The 18,367-nt window shown below is 46.2% G+C and overlaps 2 protein-coding genes and 1 long non-coding RNA gene across 3 annotated transcripts in view; 1 reads left to right on the top strand and 2 right to left on the bottom strand.

Annotated features, from left to right (window-relative positions):
• Nucleotides 1-4,723: 4,723 nt before the first annotated feature.
• Nucleotides 4,724-6,175, bottom strand: MARCHF10 (putative E3 ubiquitin-protein ligase MARCHF10). Its single transcript, XM_006751039.3, has one exon. It carries the CDS (start codon nucleotides 6,173-6,175, stop codon nucleotides 4,724-4,726), a length of 1,452 nt encoding a protein of 483 aa, XP_006751102.2.
• A 9,738-nt stretch (nucleotides 6,176-15,913) lies between these two features.
• The window catches only part of LOC145717313 (uncharacterized), a 10,655-nt gene continuing 8,201 nt past the window's right edge, over nucleotides 15,914-18,367 (top strand). Inside the window, exon 1 of the long non-coding RNA XR_014140441.1 lies at nucleotides 15,914-16,014. This is a non-coding gene — a long non-coding RNA (uncharacterized LOC145717313). The remainder of the gene's footprint in view (nucleotides 16,015-18,367) is intronic.
• LOC115938130 (putative E3 ubiquitin-protein ligase MARCHF10) overlaps nucleotides 15,921-18,367 on the bottom strand; it is a 46,973-nt gene continuing 44,526 nt past the window's right edge. Inside the window, exon 5 of the mRNA XM_081804737.1 lies at nucleotides 15,921-16,337. Within this exon, the coding sequence (XP_081660863.1) occupies nucleotides 16,003-16,337 (335 nt within the window). The 3' untranslated portion in view covers nucleotides 15,921-16,002. The remainder of the gene's footprint in view (nucleotides 16,338-18,367) is intronic.

The raw sequence follows: 18,367 nt of genomic DNA, 5'->3' as shown, positions 1-18,367 counted from the left end.
GTGAAGACTAGCCGGTTGATGTTCATGTAGGGAGGCTCTAAGAAGCCTAAGACCTATTCTTTAGGATCCTCATGGACTGGGGACTGTCTGGGCAAGGAAAGGAAACCGGCTAGAGACTAAAATCAAAGAAAAGGAAGAAAGGGCATTGCTCTGGAGAGAGACGTATGTGCTCAGTTTCTTCAGAGACCTTCCTCCCCAGGAAAGGGAAGTCAATGAAAAGGAAGAGAATTATAGTGTTCCATGATGGGCACAAACAAAAGAAGAGATATACCATATTTTTCAAAGACTCAATATCTCCAAGATGTCAGTTCTCCCCAGAAATAATTTATAGATGCAATGCAGTTTCAATGAAAATCCCAACAAGCTGATTCTGAAATGTATATAGTCAAGGACTCTTAAGGAACAAAATGGGGAAGGAGGCTTTGTGCCATCGGCTACTGAAACTTATAAAAGCTACAGACATTAAGATGCTGTGGTATTGGATTAGGAAAAAAAACCAGGCCAGAATAGACAGCTCTGAAACAGACTCAGACATTTATAGTTATGTTATATGACAGACATGGCTCTTCAGTTTAGCAGGGAAAGATCTTGCGATAGTTGGGAGTTCATCAAGCATACCTCACACCGCATATTAAACCTCACTTCACATTTAAGTCCAAAACCCATTTCACATTAAGTCCTAAGTGTGCAGAGTAAAACTATAGAGATTTTAGAAGAAAATAGGAAGCATCTCATAATGACCCTAGGTTACAAAAGGACTTCTTCATCAAGAAAAGAAGATACAAATCACAATCCATAAAGAAGATACATGTGACTTCATTAATATTAAGAATTTATTTTTAAAAAATATTTATTTATTTGACAGAGAGAGACATAGCGAGAGCAGGAACACAAGCAGGGGGAGTGGGAGAGGGAGAAGCAGGCTTCCCGCGGAGCAGGGAGCCCGATGCGGGGCTGGATCCCAGCACCCTGGGATCATGACCCAAGCCGAAGGCAGACGCTCAACGACTGAGCCACCTAGGCACCCCTAAAATTAAGAATTTATTTTCATTAAAAGATATCAAGAAAGAGGAAAGACAAACTACAAATTGGGAAAAGATATTCCCAACACATAACTGTTAAGGGATTAGATCAGTGGCCAGAATGTATAAGGGACTCCTGAAGTAAAAGAGAAATATTCTAAAGGAAAAATGGGCACAAGATATAAACAAGTGTTTTACAGAAGAGGAAACACAAATGGTCATTTGGCATTTAAAAGAGCACATAAAATGCTTAGCCTCATTAACAGTCAATGAAATTAAATGTAAATCAAAGCCACCCTATCATTTTATTCCCATCAGAGAGGCAACATTTTGAAAAGCCAATCAATGTAGGGCGCCTGGGTGGCTCAGTCGGTTAAGCGTCTGCCTTCAGCTCAGGTCATGATCCCAGAGTCCTGGGATCGAGCCCCGCATCAGGCTCCCTGCTCGGCGGGAAGCCTGCTTCTCCCTCTCCCACTCCCCCTGCTTGTGTTCCCTCTCTTGCTGTCAAATAAATAAATAAAATCTTTAAAAAAAAAAAAAGAAAAGAAAAGAAAAGCCAATCAATGTAAGTGCTGGCAAGGATGTACAACCGTATACATTCCTAGTAAGACAGTAAACGGTCATTATTTAGCATGGTGGAAGGTGCACTAATCTCTAGCTCAGCAATTCCACCCCTAGATAAATATCCCAGAGAACTCTTCCCATGTGCACCAGGACACATTTGCAAGAACATTTATGCTGCCCTGTCTGCAGAAAACAGTAGAGAACCCCATGCCCATCAACAGGAAAATGGCCAAATTGTAGTATATTCATATAACGGACTACTATGTAGTCATGAAAGTGAACAAAGTAAAGCCAAAAATATCAATAAGGTTAGCCTCTCGCTAACGATGCTAGGGGAAAAAGCAAGTCACAGAGGAATAGATATTCCATTTCTACAGAGTTTAGAAATAATGGTAACATTTCTACAGAATTAAAAAATGTGCACAATATATTGTTTAGGTGTATATATATATATATATATTCCTATTCCTATGGGAAAACCAGAAAGCAAAAAACTTCCAACAACAACAAAATTAAAAGCAAAGGAGGGGCGCCTGGATGGCTCAGTTGGAAGAGCAGGCGGCTCTTAATCTTGGGGTTGTGAGTTCGAGCCCCATGTTGGGTGTAGAGATTACTTAAATAAAACATTTTTAAAAATTGAAAGCAAAACAATGATAAATGCAATGCAAGAATGGTTTCCTGGGGGCAGAAGGGGTTGGGAGGGCGTAGATGAGGGAGGAAGATGAGATAGGGTGGGTGAGGGGTTCAAGAGCTCCAGTAAAGTTCTATTAGCTGGAAAGTAGGCACAGGGATATTTGGGTTTTGTTTTATTTCAAATTCCCTAATTATTTGTATGCATTAAAGTAACTAACCAAGGGGAAATTTTTAAAGAGTATAAGTGGCATTGAGAAATGGCTTTGAAATATTAAAATGAGGCATATTATAAAATATGAGCCAATGTGTACTAAAAATCACATTTATATGCAAAGATAAAAGACTGGGAAGCAAAGTTTTTTTGTAGTGCTTATCTCTGGATTGTAGGATTACAGGTGATTTTTCTGGTGAAGTTTATATTTTTCCTATTTCCTAAAATGAACATTTTTAAGATAATAAGAAAAGCATAAGGTTTACTATATACAGAAAAAAAGAGAGTGTCTGATAAAGTACAAAACATAGCTGTTTAATGCATTGCCACACCGAGACGTGGATGCACTTTTAAAAGAAATCATTTTTAGCCCAAAGGCATCGCTTTGGGATGGTGGAAAGTCCAGACTCCCGACAAGTGGGTCTGAAGGTGTATTTCTTGGTAGGTGTAGATGGGTGCATGTGAGGCCTTTTGGCCCTTAACCATGGGTCAGTGTGCTGGTAGCTTGTGTAATATGGAAAAGAAAAGGTCCCGCCAACAGGAAAGTTACTCATTCCTGCAGTTGGATAAAAGACCTAGAGGAGTAGTCGGGGTGCATCCTGTGTCCTGTCTTATCCTCCTGCACTCTCATTCACTGCCATGGAATTTTCCCACTCGCAAATGAATACCAGTTGGATAATTAATGGCCCAAATGAGCCGTACCAACATACACAAAGGAGGCTTGCATTCAAAGAATCCATTTCCAGATCAGTAAGCCAACATTAGGGTGTGGTAACACCTGTCATAAAGGAAACGGTCGAATCCGGACATGGTGTCTAATGATGGCTTTAAAAAGTATCAAATTTCATAGTTGTGAAATATCCCCAATCATCTTACAAGACAGTAAAGATCAAAGAAAAGGGCAATTCACACAAAAGATCTTATTTCTCTCCCATGCATGAGAAACACACAGGAAATGGAAACAGTGGATACCCCAGCACTGCTCTGCAGAGAACCCAGGTAACCATGGTAACTGGTTGGGACTGGCCTTTTGGTTGGAAAGATTCAAATTCTAGAGCTGTTGGTTGGATTTGCACAAAGTTCCATGAGAGAGAGCTGGTGAACTTCAAGTGAGGAGTGGTTCACTCTGGGGAGATAGCAACCTTTTCGTAAAAATCCTGGTTCTTAATTGCTGGTAAGAAGAGCTAGCCCCTGTGAATTGTGCAAGACTGTTGAATCTCAGATCTGTACCTCTGAAACAAATAATGCAATATATGTTAAGAAAAAAAAAGAAGAAGAAGGTAGCAGGAGGGGAAGAATGAAGCGGGGGAAATCAGAGGGGTAGACGAACCATGAGAGACGATGGACTCTGAAAAACAAACTGAGGGTTCTAGATGGGAGGGGGGTGGGAGGATGGGTTAGCCTGGTGATGCGTATTGAGGAGGGCACGTTCTGCATGGAGCACTGGGTGTTATGCACAAACAATGAATCATGGAACACTACATCTAAAACTAATGATGTAATGTATGGGGATTAACATAAGAATAAAAAAAAAAAGAAAATGCCTTTAGGGCGCCTGGGTGGCTCAGTTGGTTAAGCGACTACCTTTGGCTTAGGTCATGATCCTGGAGTCCCGGGATCGAGTCCCACATCCGGCTCCCTGTTCAGCGAGAGGTCTGCTTCTCCTTCTGACCCTCTTCCCTCCCGTGCTCTCTGTCTCTCATTCTCTCTCTCTCAAATAAATAAATAAAATCTTTAAAAAAAAAAGAAGAGCTAGCCCTACGTAGCAGTCCAAACCCCCTCATGTCTAGCAAACTTGCCTTCCTTAAAGTTATGGTATTCAAGGAAAAAAACACTTTGAGAAGACTGAAGAGACTGAACTGGAACACCAAACTTTTCCTCATAGATACATATATCTTAAGAGCAACAAAATAGACAATTCCCTCGATATAAGCAATTATTAAAATGCCAAAGAAAGGCCTATCTATGATTTAAAATTCCCATGACATGGGGCGCCTGGGTGGCTCAGATGGTTAAGCGTCTGCCTTCGGCTCGGGTCATGATCTCAGGGTCCTGGGATCGAGCCCCACATCGGGCTCCCTGCTTGGTGGGGAGCCTGCTTCTCCCTCTCCCTCTACTGTTCCCCCTGCTTGTGCTCTCTCACTCTGTCAAATAAATAAATAAATAAATCTTAAAAAATAAATAAATAAATAAATAAAATAAAATTCCCATGACACTCTAATGAAGATACTGCTTATTTCTACCTGGGAAGCATGGAATAAAAAAAGTATACACATCTAATTATGAAAATTCCTCACCTTTCTTGTAATTTCTTGAGTTTCTCGGGGTCTGCCTTTATCTTAGTGGCTTCCTTTTCATCCAGGAAAGCAGAGACTGCCGGTCTGTTTCCATTATCATTTTGATTTGGGAAATCAGAAACTGCAAAGAAAGTAAAAGGTATGTTTTCTTGCAGGGACCCAGGCACATGCAAATGGCCTTGTAAGTTCATTCTTGATGGAGAGGAGCTGGAAGACTCCACCAAGGACAAGTTGCTTTGAGGATGGAGTAAGAGGTCTTCTGTGTATAATGGAGCCCCCTGTGATGGGCTTGTTAAAGTAACATCTTCTGCTCCCCTGACATCAAATTTATGTGCACTGTTTACTGGAAAATAACTATGGTTTTCAGCACTGACATATGGATTCCTATTTCTAATGGGGGACAGTGGTCGACGAACATTAAACCTTGAGTTTCCCTCTGAGTCTGCACTGTGAACGAAGGTAGACGACATTGACAAATCTACTGGAATATCCTCTCTCATAGCAGAATGCATTAATGATCCAGAAGTGTTATAAGATGAATTCACCGGTGATCTTGGAGCCGTTGGCCTACTAGAAAGAAAATGGTCAAGAGAACTACTAGAACTGTTTAAATAGGCGTGCCAATCTCTTTCGTAATCGCAGGTACCAGGCCTATCTTCCATTGAAGTACAATCTCTAAATCCATTTTCAGCATTGAGGTCACCATCTAGACTAGTGTCGGATTTTGTGTCCCATGAAGGAAAGGTGCCATCCTCATGTTCACTGTTACCACTGTCATTGTCTTTAGGAGACCCCCCGTCAGGTGGCTCGGGGTCTTGAAACACCCTTGGCCCAACAGGAGATGGCTCTCTCACTGGCACCATTGTATTGCTTATTCTTAACGAGCCATGACTGGACTCATTTCTTCTTACAGAATTAGCTCTGCAATTTTCAGGATTTTCTTCAAAATTTTTATTTTTGGCCTGAGAGACTGATATCCCAAGAAATCGACTTCTCTTATGATTGGGAGGAGAACGAGGCGGGTGCATACCAGCCAATAAAATTTCTTCCTCTACTAGGGTCTCTTCTTCAGTGTCATCACCTTCTCCTCCAGGGTTTAATGACAAAATGGAATAAAAATCTTCGTCTCTGAACCTAAATGGTGCCCTTCTTGGTCCTCCCGTGGTGGTGGTTTGGAGTGGTGGCCCCAAGGACTCACTCAACACTTGAGGGCTGTTTGTTCCTTGGAAGGCCTGACATAGGCCTGGATGTGGCTCATTCTGGGAAAGAGCACTTGGGTCTCCTTTTTTGGCTCTCTCAGGGGTATTCTCAGTCATGGTCATTAGCTGTGAGGATGAAACTAAGCTTCTTCTCTCTCGAGTTGGCCTCTTCGGCTTAGTGTCACTTGCACACATTGGGCCCTCTTGTTGAACTACTGGATCTGCATGGAGAAAAGACAAGTTTATCATTCTCCTATAGGTGCTCATGGATGAAAGACTTCTAACACCAAGAGGGAGAGTCCCTCAAGGCAACAAAGAAGCCTAGAGAAGAAAATATGCATGGTTAAAATGGCTGGAGGTACAAAAGGAGGACAGTAGAGTTAGTTTCATTTTACTACTTCTTGGATTCTCCTTTTGTACATTTGTGGAGCTCAGGCTGGTTCTGGGGAGACGGGGTGACCCTGAGGATACAAGTCTTTTCTGCAGAAGCTTTGGGAAGACTGTCCAGTCCAGGTCAGCCAGGGCTGATAATGGGTAAATCTCTCAAATGATGGTTTTCGTTCCAGTATTTATGGAGAAGGAAAACCAGACCTCTACAAAAACCAGCAGTGCCTCCTCATCTGGATTCATTCAGCATACATTTATGACACTCCTGCTTCACACGCAGCTTTACAAAATCTTAAGGAGAGTATAATCTACCTTGGCAGATCGGCGGAAAGGCTCTAGAAGCTGGTGTCCAGTTACCCTGATGATTTTGGTTACATTTACTGCTTAGTGCAATAAAAATTATAACTCTCTCATGAGATCATTACCTTCTCTTTGTCACTAGCCCCCCAGTCGATCTGTAACCTCTGGCTATGATAGACTTCTTCCCCCCTACCTCCTGATTCTAAAGTATGAAGAGATGTACAGAGAGGAGGAGGCAAAGTGCCCAAATGGGTAGGAATTTCTAGCGGTGAAATCACATGGTCAAAACTTACCTTATAAAAATAACAAATAAGCACTACTTACTGAGGGCTTATACTGAACAGGCCAGGAACCATACTAACGGTATTACGTACACCCAGTTGGGCCTCACAACCCTAGGAAACAGGTACCACGATCACACCACACTGTAACTGAGGGCACCAAGGCTTAGGGAGGTCCCATCAGTTACCCAAGATCGTATTTCTAGTAAGTGATGGGGCGATCATTCGAACTCAAGCCTGCTACAGGTTGTGTCCCCTTAAGAAACTGGCTGGCCTTCCCATTTCCTCGTGAAAATGAGAATCTGTTTAATCCATTGTGATGTTGTGTGTGCTGCTCGGGGTTTTTTTACCCTCGCAATGTGGATAGGACCCTGAAAGTACTTCTCTGATCCCATTTCCCTTTCTTGTTCCTGCCCTGTCCCCCTTGTGCTGTCCTGCAGGATCTAATGAGGTGCTGCTGTCCTTATTGTTCAGTTTCTGAAGACACTCACCCCATAGAGGGCACGGGACTCCGAGGGTTCGGGAAGGCCTATGTGGGTACTAGCTCAGGCAAGGATTTGATTTGCAAATCCTCGGAGCATCTGGCCCAGCCAAGGGCCAAGTCAATACTGACTCACTTTAATGGAGGGCCTCGCGGGGAGCACCAGTTTCTAACGTCCTAATACTCTGTAAGCCTCTTTTATTGTTAACTGCATGGGACACTCAGCGACTACGCAGTGCGCATTTTTACTCATCAGCTCTTCCAGAAATCAGTTAAGCTCTACTCTCAGGCCCCTCGTGGGATTTAGAACCCCCAGTAAGGGATGTATCAGCAATTCCAGGAAGCTCTGAGCATCTGGCGGTGTGCGTATAGGAGTGGAGCTGGTTTGGATCGCGTTCTGAGGGACACATGCTTCTATGTGACCAACTGAATTCTCTTGATAATTTTTTTTTTTGCGGGGGAGGGGCGGAGGGAAGCGATAACAGGAGATTTGGAAATGCAGGCTCCGGTTGATTACTTTTCATTTTGAATTTGATGAAGGGCCTCGGAGATTAGCTAACCAGCGCTGGAACCTGAATGTTCTGGTCTGTCCCTGAAGACATCGCTGCCCCTCTGCCCTGAGCCAATTTAATTTGGGTGTCAAGACACCTACACAAAATCAGCAGCTAGGGCAGCTTCTGAAACACGGGACTGGACGCTCAACAGGAACCACAGGCGTTCAGAAGCCAGTGTCGCTGCGGGGCGGCTCCTGTGGGTCCCAGCGCACCGCAGGGAGTGCATCTTCACTCTTCTTTGTCACCACCACTGCCTTCCTCTTTAAGGGTTCAATCAGCCTTCCTGGCGTGTTTCCCCTAAAGGTGGCAGACTGCACCATTCTATATTTATGCTATTTTAACCCGATTTCTTACGTCTATCAGAGAGGGAGCAGATTTCATAGCTCTAGGGCTGGGACTAAACCCCCCCTTTGGTATGCCGGGATGTGCTGTTCATAGACCGGGCCCTACAGATTCTGCCGAATGCCTCTTGGGCCCCGTGTGGACTTCAGCTCAGAAGGGAGGGCCTCCCACATCCGGGAATTCAACTAGGTGTGACCGAATGTTATAGAGGCAACAAGATGAAGCCAGAAAAAGCATCTATCTACCCTCAGGCTATGTCTTTGGCCTAGACTTCTTCATGTGCTTGACCAACCAGTAGTTTTCCTACATTCCAACAGCCATAGACCTTTAACATTTTCCTCTGGTTATACAAGTAGTCGCTATTCATTTGGAGAAAATTTGGAGCTTTCAGAAGAAGATGAAAAAGAAGGAAAAAATCCAAAACTCAGATGGCTGTTGCTTATTTTCTGGAATTCAGAGGTGGGTTGCCAACTCAAGACCCCCGGGCTATTTTCATCCTGCGGTAGTGCTTTGGCTCAGCCTTTGCACTCTGAGGCAACCACCTGCAGGGGGAGGCTGTATGTTCTGGTTTACCTCAGTCCCCACAGCCTTGGATATGTGTTTCTCCTGCCATATCTGCCTGTTCCCTGAAGGCATTTGAATTTACAACTCCGAGCTCTCTAGACATACTTTTTCAAAAAAACCCAAAATTGGAATATTTGGGTACATACAACATTATGTCCTGCTTTCTTTCCCTAAACTTTTTATTGTGACCATGATCTCCTGCCATAAATTCGATTATTCTTTAAGAACAGGATATTAAGGGGGCGCCTGGGTAGCTCAGTCCTTAAGCGTCTGCCTTCGGCTCAGGTCATGATCCCGGGGTCCTGGGATCGAGCCCCGCATCGGGCTCCCTGCTCAGCGGGAAGCCTGCTTCTCCCTCTCCCACTCCCCCTGCTTGTGTTCCCTGTCTCGCTGTCTCTCTCTCTCTGTCAAATAAATAAATAAAAATAAATAAAATCTTAAAAAAGAAAAAGAGCAGGATATTAAGTACATTACATAAATGTATCATAATTTAACTCTTCTCCTATTCCTGGGTATGTAAGTTGTTTCATGGTTTTTGCTGTCACAAATTACCCCATGATAAATGTCCTTGCTCATACATCTTTGACTATGTGTCTCGTTAGAACAGATTCGTGGGCATGGAATTGCTACGTCAAAAGAGATGACCCTTCTAAAGACTTTTCACACACGTTGCCAAATTCCAGTTTGTACCAAATTACCCTACAGGTAGGATATGAAGGCATCTCTCATAGCTGTGTCACCAGCAAGTGCTTGGCATAGAATCTGACACAACCAGTGCCCGGGAAATGCTACTCATTTCACTACCAGTATTGAGTATTATTTTAAAAACCTTAGCCAATTTGGGAGGCCAAATAGATCTCGTGCAAATTTACATGTATTACTTAGATTCAACTTGTTTTGTTTTGTTTTTTTCAAATGTTTATTTGCTACCTGCATTCTTCTGGGAAATTGCCTGCTATGCTTCTTCCCATTTTTCTATTAGGTATTCGTGTTTTTCTTATTGATTTGTAAGAGCTTTCTGTATATTACTTCTTTGTCACATTTGCTTCAAATCTCCCCCTGATACAATTCAAGCATCTGGCTCCTACTCTAATTTATGCAAACCACTTTAGAATGTGAGAGAAAGAATTGGAGACTAGTGAGGAAAAAATTGGGGGAAGACAAGGAGTCCTTATCCTTATATAAGAAAAAAACTGAGTATATACCAGAAAATTAGGACAAATTCTCAGTGAATGTCAGGATAACAGAAAATGTCTTCTGGGAACAGGCGGAGGATTATATGAGCCTCATGGGTTCGGGAACGTTCCAGGCATGGGGAACCTCACCTTTCAGATAATATTCAGGGGCTTACTAGGGCCACTGGGGAGGTGGCAGGAGAGAAACTCACAATAGTTTGTACCCACTAGAGCGAGGTGCTCATCAATGTATTATTTCCTTTAGTTATTATAGCAATGCAGAGAGGTAGATTTTATTATCTTGATTTTTAGACAAGGGAACCATAACCCAGAATGTCTACATGACCAGCCCAGGCTCCAAGGCTGGGAGAAAGAAGACTTGGGAGGAATTAGAAGGGAGGTCTGCCCTTCTCAACAGGAGGCGTTAGATCACTAGAAGCCTGTGACATCTGATCGCTGTAGATTCACATATGCTCTCATTGCCTCTAATCCAAGCCATCCAAGCCACTACCATGTTCTATATTTACAGGTGTCCACCGAAGCATAGATCACATGTTAAAATAAAGCCTACATCATTCATTGGGTGGTGAGGAAGTGGGATGCTCAGTGGTTTCTCCAAGGAGAAGACTAGATCCATGGCAAGGTTGGCTGTCAAGTGTCACTTTCTTTGGCGTCCCATGGAGGCTCCTTGGGTCCTATTCCTTCTGCCACCACAGGGGAGGGTAACGTGGTCAGTGGAGCAGCATGGCTTGGGCCTTTGGATGCTCAGGACTGAAAGAGGAGGTATCCACCAAACCAGTGTTTGGAAATAAAGCATATATTTATTTTGATGTTATTTCTTACACACCGAGATCTTGACACCCTGGGTTGGAGGCGAGAAGATCCCTGTGGGACGTGAGCAGTCTGCCACCCACAGACACCCATCCACCCACCCCTCCTGGGCCAGGTGAGATATCCCCAGAGTTGCACACTGCTTCTCCACCCCTCGTTCCCCACCCTGATCCCACCACCTGCCACCCAGATGCCCTCTCCAGAAGCCAAATTGCTGGCCTCCACTCAAAACCATGCACAATCACACTTAATAGAATAAATGGGAGGAAAAAGAAAAAACTCTCTGCCTGCCCTACCTTTTCCTGCTAGCCTCTTTCAGAGAAGGAACTAGATCCAATGGTTTTTTTTTTTTTTTAAAGATTTATTTATTTATTTGAGAGAGCGAGAATGAGAGAGAGAGAGAGAGAACATAAGAGGGGGGAGGGTTAGAGGGAGAAGCAGGCTCCTCGCCGAGCAGGGAGCCCGATGCGGGACTCGATCCTGGGACTCCAGGATCATGACCTGAGCCGAAGGCAGTAGCTTAACCAACTGAGCCACGCAGGCGCCCCCCAATGGTTTGTTTTCAAAACCTTTTAAGCATTTCATTTTAAGGTACACTCTCCTCCACATAAAAGCACAAGTGTCTAAAAACCATACAGAATTCACCGGGTAACAGCGCAAGTCAGTTCTCTCCGAGGACCAAGATGCATGAGCCACGAGTCCTTACCTGGTGCCCTGAGGGCCTGAGCCTTCAGTCTGCTTCTGTCCCCCGGCACTCTTGGGCTCTGCGTTTCTGGGCTGACTGTCAGTCTCCCCAGGTTTGGCCTCCTCTTCCTTGATAAAATCTGTGGTGCCTGGGCTGCTGAAAGGTGCAAAAGCTTTTCAATAATTATTATTATTTTTTTTTTACAGGGAAACACCTTCTGCATAAAGAATACTCAAAGGGCCCAGCAGTGGGGAAGGCAGTTAAGAGACTGGGCCCAGGTGGTCAGAGAAGAGGTGGATCTGGAACCTGGTTCTGGGACCTTAGAGCTGTGTGAGCTTGGGCAGATCACTTCACCTCTTGAAGCCTCAGTTTCCCTACCTGTTAAATGAAAATAATACCTACTTTGCAAGGTTGTTATCACCATGAATGAGCATGTGTGACACCTGCAATGCAGAGTCTATAAGGGGTGTGTCCTTTTGCTAAGAAGTGTCTAGCTTCCAGTTCATAGATGTTGGGATGGACATATTGGTAACACTGTCAAAACCTGCAGTTGGGACATACAAAGGCCCTCTCCCCAACTGCTCTTCCAAGGTTGAATCACAGCCTATTTTGTTCCTGCCTATCCTCAGGTGGTTTCTTAGTAGCTCACATGGCCTTCCAGAAAGGTTCCAGGCATCTGGGCTATCAAGTATACCTGTTTTCTTGGTTATGTGCTACCCACCACTGTGCCAGGATGATAAACTCACAGGAAGACGGTAGCTGGAATGCTAACATGGATTGAGTTCCCAATGAATTTTTTTTTAAATTCCCATTTTGAACTGGGTCGCTAATTGGGTTGAATAATCTCACATTTCTTCCATGCGTGTATGAAGCGTCAGCGCCTGTGGAGTTTGGGGCAAGAGTTCCGGTATTTTCCACTCCCCTCTTTAAACCCAAGTTCTTGGGTTTAAAAGGCAGTTAAATTGTGAATATCTGAACTAAATCTTCCAAGAGAATTTGCCCAGCTCATCCCCTCTTGGACAGTTCAGATATTTCACAAATAACCATGGCCAGCAGGCAACGTGGGTAAAACTGGGAAGGTCCTTGAGTCGTGTGCGAGAGAGCAGCCATTCTTGGCCCGTGAAGACAACTGGATTTATGTTCCAGAGTGTAAGTTGTGATTGTGTGAATAGTTTTCGTCCAGATTCAGGAATGAATGAAAGTTCTCCATGGCGGCTCATGAGGCCGAGTTTAATACAATGATTAGGTACTACCTGCTTCTCCTGATGGGCCCCAGGAGGGGGAGGCACTAGGTTCTGTGCCCCCCAAGACAGAGGGGACTATGTTCTACTGGGGACGTGCTAGAAAGAGGGGGCTGCCGGTGGTGGAGGCTCATGTGGGGCGAGTTGGTGGAGCCTGGAGAGGTGACCAGGAAGGAGAGAAGGGAGTTCTCCAGAAAATGAGGACATATTCTTCAGAGGATGTAGGGCGATGAGGAGACACAGTTTCCTGACCTCAAGGAGAGTGGGAGGGGCTTTATGGTATAGGACCCAGCACAGAGGAGGTGAGGGAGGCACCTTCTCAGCACCAAGAGTTTCTCCCTAGTCACCTAGGACCTCATCCCTCCCAGCAACCAGCAGTCAGCAATCCCTCCTGCCCCTCACCTGATGACAGGGCAGGAGACAACAGAATTCTCACTGAGGAAGCAACAGAGGGAGGATCAGGGAAGGGGCAGGCTTGGGGCTCGGGCCCAAAGGTCCTAGGCACAAGGATTGCACTTTGATTCCTAGCAGGGATCCCATTAGAATATTCACATTTCCTTCACACTCCGGGCAGCAGAACCTCACATGCCCAAAGCCCCATGCCCCCAGCCCCCTCCACACCCTCACACAGTCCAGGGGTGTGATCCTCCTCCCCAAGGACCTTTCTTCCCTAGCCTGTCCCAGCCAGCAGGTCCTCCTAGGTCTGTTTCCAGTTTTATGGCCCCTGTCTCTGCTCTGACTCTGCTTTGGCCAGAACTTTCAGGATTCCTAGGACCTTTAGCATTTGCATATTCTAACATTGCCTGAGGTATGCATCTTTTCTCTCCTACTGGACAGTAAGCTCCTTAAGGATGAGGATCCTTTCTTAGCCAGCCTTATGTTGCCTTGTCTCCTGTAGGACAAATAGTCATATTGCTTAGTGTGATTTGCAGGACTTCCGAAGATGCATTCAGCTACCCAGCTACTACAGGGGATTCCAAAAGTAGAATAAACTTTTTCTCATGCTAAACATCCAACATGACTTAATTTAACAGGTTATTTTGTCTTCTTGTTAAAAAAAAAATGCTTTCTTCAAAGCACCAGATCTTTTAAATGCTTTCCAAAAATTACCATATCGTCTCTGAGTTTTCAGCAAATTAAAGTCATAAAGCTGAAAACCTAGAGATTGTTTTTACTAGGTCTGGTGGTGAAGCTGGTAGTGTGGGCAGGAGCCTCTGACTTTGGGCAGTTTGAACCTCAGTATCTGCAGCTGTGAAATGGGAATATTCCTACCTTGCCGAATTATTGCAAAGTTTCACAACGTACGTAAACGGCCTCACTCAGTGTCAGGTGCTTATTAGTTGCTCTAAATGGTAGCTGCAGCTTCTACCATAAACAGTTTACTACTACTATCACAACTATTAACTGGGAATCTGAAAGTCACTCCCGTGAGAGAACTGGACTGGACCAGAAACTTGCTATGCAGGTTTCATGGGCTGAGAATAATCTATTCAGCAGCCTTCATTGCTGTGCTGTTCTGGCTGACTCCCTCCCTCAATCCTCTATAAAATCCAAAAGGCAAATAACAACTCCCTATTATAATCCATTCAACAAATACCTGTGTGCCTTTGCTATGTAATAATTTGAGGGTTCACAAAGATGAATAAGACATTTTGGTCATGACCTTAAAGATTGTAATCCAATTGGACTGCACCGTTGACTTGTTCCTTGTGATACCCTTTGGATTCTATGGAAAGCAAGCTCTTGACAAAATATTCTTTTTTCACGACCTGAAATTGCAGTCGCAAATGAGGCAACCTAGGCTGCATAGCTTGTATGGACCCTGATTCCAGTTCCTAATCACCTTACCCGTACCCAAATCGAACCAAACTTCAGACCTCTGGGGCCTTTCCAGGATGGTCCTCCCTATGGCCTGGGACATACATTAACCTGCAGTAAGACCCAAGTTATATTTATACATTTACACTCTTCAGGGAGTAGGACAGACCCTTTGCCTTTGAGAGAAAGGGAGAGATTTGTGCTCAGGAGTCTCATTTCCTTAACACCATGAAGTCTGTCAGTGAATTTGGGGGAGATTTTGGTTTGCTTTACACGGTAGCTTCTTCTAGTGTCTGAACAAGGTGATGCCTCCAGTAGCAAAGAAACCCAATGGCTATTTAGATCAAAGGTGTCTGCCCTAGTTCTCTTGATGATGCTGGGACACTGTAATTGTTGACTGAATAGTTCTTAATTTGACCAGGAAAGGAAAGAGAAAGGTAGTCATCTTATATTTATACAAGGCCCTGCTGACTGAGAACCAAGTCCACTTAATGGTCTATGTTCTTTCCATGTGCCTGATCATCGGTCAGGTCTTGACGTCACTTGCATACACAGACACGGTTCTCGATAGACAAAGTCGAAAAGAAACAGAGAAAATTACAATTCCTAAACCTTCTCTCCCCTCGCCCCCCATTTCCCCGCCTCTTGACAAGGAGGTGCCAAGATTCTAAGAGATGCCTTCTTTGAAAATCGCTTCCTTTAGACGGTGGGAAGAATTACAGCTTAATCGCAAGAGCCGGGGCTTCCTCGGTGGGATAGGCAGCTTGCCGTACAGTCACCAACAACGGGCCGCGTCGATTCGCCGCTTCGGGTGTGCTGGAGACGTGCGTCGTCTCGCATACCCTGGGCAGATCTTAATTAGAGCTTAATTATGTACCATAAATATGTTTTATTTTGGAGCCCAGGAGGTGGGATTTTTGATTTGGGGAAATGTGGTGCCTAATAAGTAGGCAGGAAAGGGAATGTAAACAGTGACTGAGCCCTTTAATTTGTCCCCTCTCAGCGCGGTTCTGAAGGGGTTTCCCGTTCCAGCACCTGTCTCCACCCCCCCCCCCCCGCGACACCCTTCCGGGACCTGCGCGGTGCGTCGCCTCGCGCCCGGTCACGTGGCCCCCGGCGCCACGCAAGAGCCCCCACGCGGGAGTGAAGCAATCAGAGGAGTCTCGCGAGATGACGGGATTTTATTGGTTGCTCACTCCTCGGCGCCACGAGGAGGTGGGGAGAAGGGGCGGTGGCTGTCTCGTCTTCCTGCTCCCCTGCACACCTCACCGCCCCTGAGTTGTTGGTGACCTCGCCCTCCGGCTCCCCCCCCCCCCCCCCCCCCCCCCCCCCCCCCCCCCGCCTCCACCTGCGTTCTGGAAGCCTCGCGTCCCCCTCTCCCCGACGCCGCTGTGCTGTGTGCCTGGCCAAGGGCGACTTACCACACCAGGTAAATTTTACTGGGCCTCCTGGGGCCCGGCAGGCACAGCACAGGGGTCTCCGCCGGGGTGGGGCAGGAGACGGGGAAGTAGCACAGGGTGGCCGGGGACTCGGGCACGGGCCCCGGGGACCAGGAAGGCGGGCTCATGAAGGAGGGCACGGGCCCCGGGGGGAGGTGGGGGGAGGGGACCTGGGCCGCCAGGGAGGCAGGTGGCACGAGTGGCAGGAGGAGGCAGCAGTAATTGGAATTGGGCTGCCGGACGGGGGAGAAGGCAAAGACGGAGCAGTAAGGGGAATATTCAACACAGAACAGGGGGTGCTCGCTGCTGTCACCTGCACAAAAGAAAAAGAGCAGTCAGGAAGCAGCACTCACGGTGGGAAAGGACATAAAAAAGCCTGTGAATGAATCAGAACTCAAAAAGTGTTCTTCGGGGCTGGTGTGTCCAGGTGTCCTAGGGGCAGCAGTCTTGGATCTCTGAGTCACTGAAGAGTTAACTGAGGGACATGGCCTCATCATCACACCCTCTTCCAGCCAATAGTCTCTGGCGTCCCTGCCAGACACAAGAAAGTTCTTTCCCCACCACGTTCCTGCGTGGAAGCGCTGGGTCCCTTCTCTCCCACAGCCAGTCTAATTAGCTGTGCTGGCAGCAACATACGGTGGCTGGCAGGGTCTCACCTAGGTAAGACTCTCCCCCCACCAGTCCTCCAGCTGTCTGCAGGAGGAGGTGGCGGTCATGCCCTAATCTGGCCTTTCTGCTACCGAGAGGAGGCTTGGGAAAAGAGAAAGAAGCCGAGAGATCCTGGTGGGATTGTGGAAAGGGAGAGGGACCAAGGCGGGGAAGAAGCAGGTGGACGAGGGAGGTGTCCAAGTGAAGTTAATGATTTGTTCGCTAACCTCACACTTAATCTGCCAACCTTGCTGGAGGCTGAGTGTGGGCACCTGATGGAGTCACGATCCAGAGAGACCCCCTCGTGCGTGACAAATCTCTCAGCTCTGCCACGAACCAGCTGGGTCACCTTGGATCAACTGCTTACCTTCTTGAAACCTGTTTCCTCATCTGCAAAATGAGACAGGTGTTTTCTCTAGCCTTGATCCTCCAAGGGTGGTCCTTCAACCACCAGCATGGATGTTCCCTGGGAGCTTCTGGAAATGCAGAATCTCGGCCCACCCAAACCTACCGAATCAGAACCTGCAGCTTATCAAAGTCCCCAGGTATCGCTCATCAACTTTAAAGTTCTAGAAGCAAGGCTCTGAGACGGGTGTCCAAACCTCTGTGATGACAGTCACCTGTAGTGCTTGTTAAAGACGTGGTTTTGCAGGCGGCTTTATTGGAGATTCTGAGAGATTCTGACGCTCTGGGTCAGGAATGGGAACCAGGAATGTGTATTTTAATCAATTACCTCCCTGCTGATACTTATCATCAGAGAAATTTGGGAAAGAGTGCAGCAGAAAATCAGTTCCAATTCTAAAATGCCATCATTCGAACCATCCAGTTGAAAACCATTACCTCCAGTATAAGGGGGGGGGGTGGGTTTCAGTCCTTATTGTATCCTGTGTAGGATTTGACGTGATTATCTGTTCCTTCATTTCCAAATGTCTCCCTAGGCTCCTGGAGCAGCTCCTGCTTTTCACATCGTTTCTCTGTGGTTGTCTTGTCCTTCTGTCCTTTCTCCACATCTTATCTGCTTGCTCCACACACTCTCTCTGGGAAGACACTTTTCAGCCCCCCTGCACTCCAGGCCCTTGGATTCCTGCTGGCGGCCGGGAGCTCTCTGCTGAGCCACAGACCTGGATCCTTAGGTGCTTCCTCGCGTTTCCTTCTGGCCAGTGTGCCTGCCCCTCAGAGACAACACTCACGGAATGGGACCCACTCTCTTCTTGCTTTCTCAGCCTTGGCAAAGGCATCCTTCACTGGCCTAGTTTTCCGGGCCAGAACTCCAGCTTCTCTTTAGTTCCTCCTTTTTCCTTATCCTCACACCCAGGGGTCACCAAGTTCTGCCAGGTGTACTTCCTTGAGCATCCTCAAGCCCAGTCCTTCTTCCATCCCCTCTGCTTTTACTCCAGGCCCAGTCCTTCTTGTTTCTGGGTGCACTGCACCTACAGTTTGCCTGGTGTCTCAGCCTGTCAGACTGCCCTCACCCTCCACGAGCCCCCTTTCCATGCTACAGTCTGCTTTTTAAAATGCCAGTTGGATTGCATTGCTTCCCACTTAGATCCCCTCCCTGGCTGAGGCTTCAGTGCCTTCTGCTTGACATGCAAGGCTCTTGGGGACCTGGTCCTTGCCTACCTGTAGGGTGTCTGCTTTATACTCTATACTTCCTAAAGCAGAGTTTCTCAAACTCAAATGTGCATACAAATATCC

This window comes from Leptonychotes weddellii, chromosome 15 (genome assembly GCF_054177405.1).
Source record: "Leptonychotes weddellii isolate Sample4059 chromosome 15, ASM5417740v2, whole genome shotgun sequence".
NCBI classification, from domain to species: Eukaryota; Metazoa; Chordata; class Mammalia; order Carnivora; family Phocidae; genus Leptonychotes; species Leptonychotes weddellii.
Note: the sequence above shows the minus strand (reverse complement) of the source record. Positions and strands in the feature narration are given on the sequence as shown.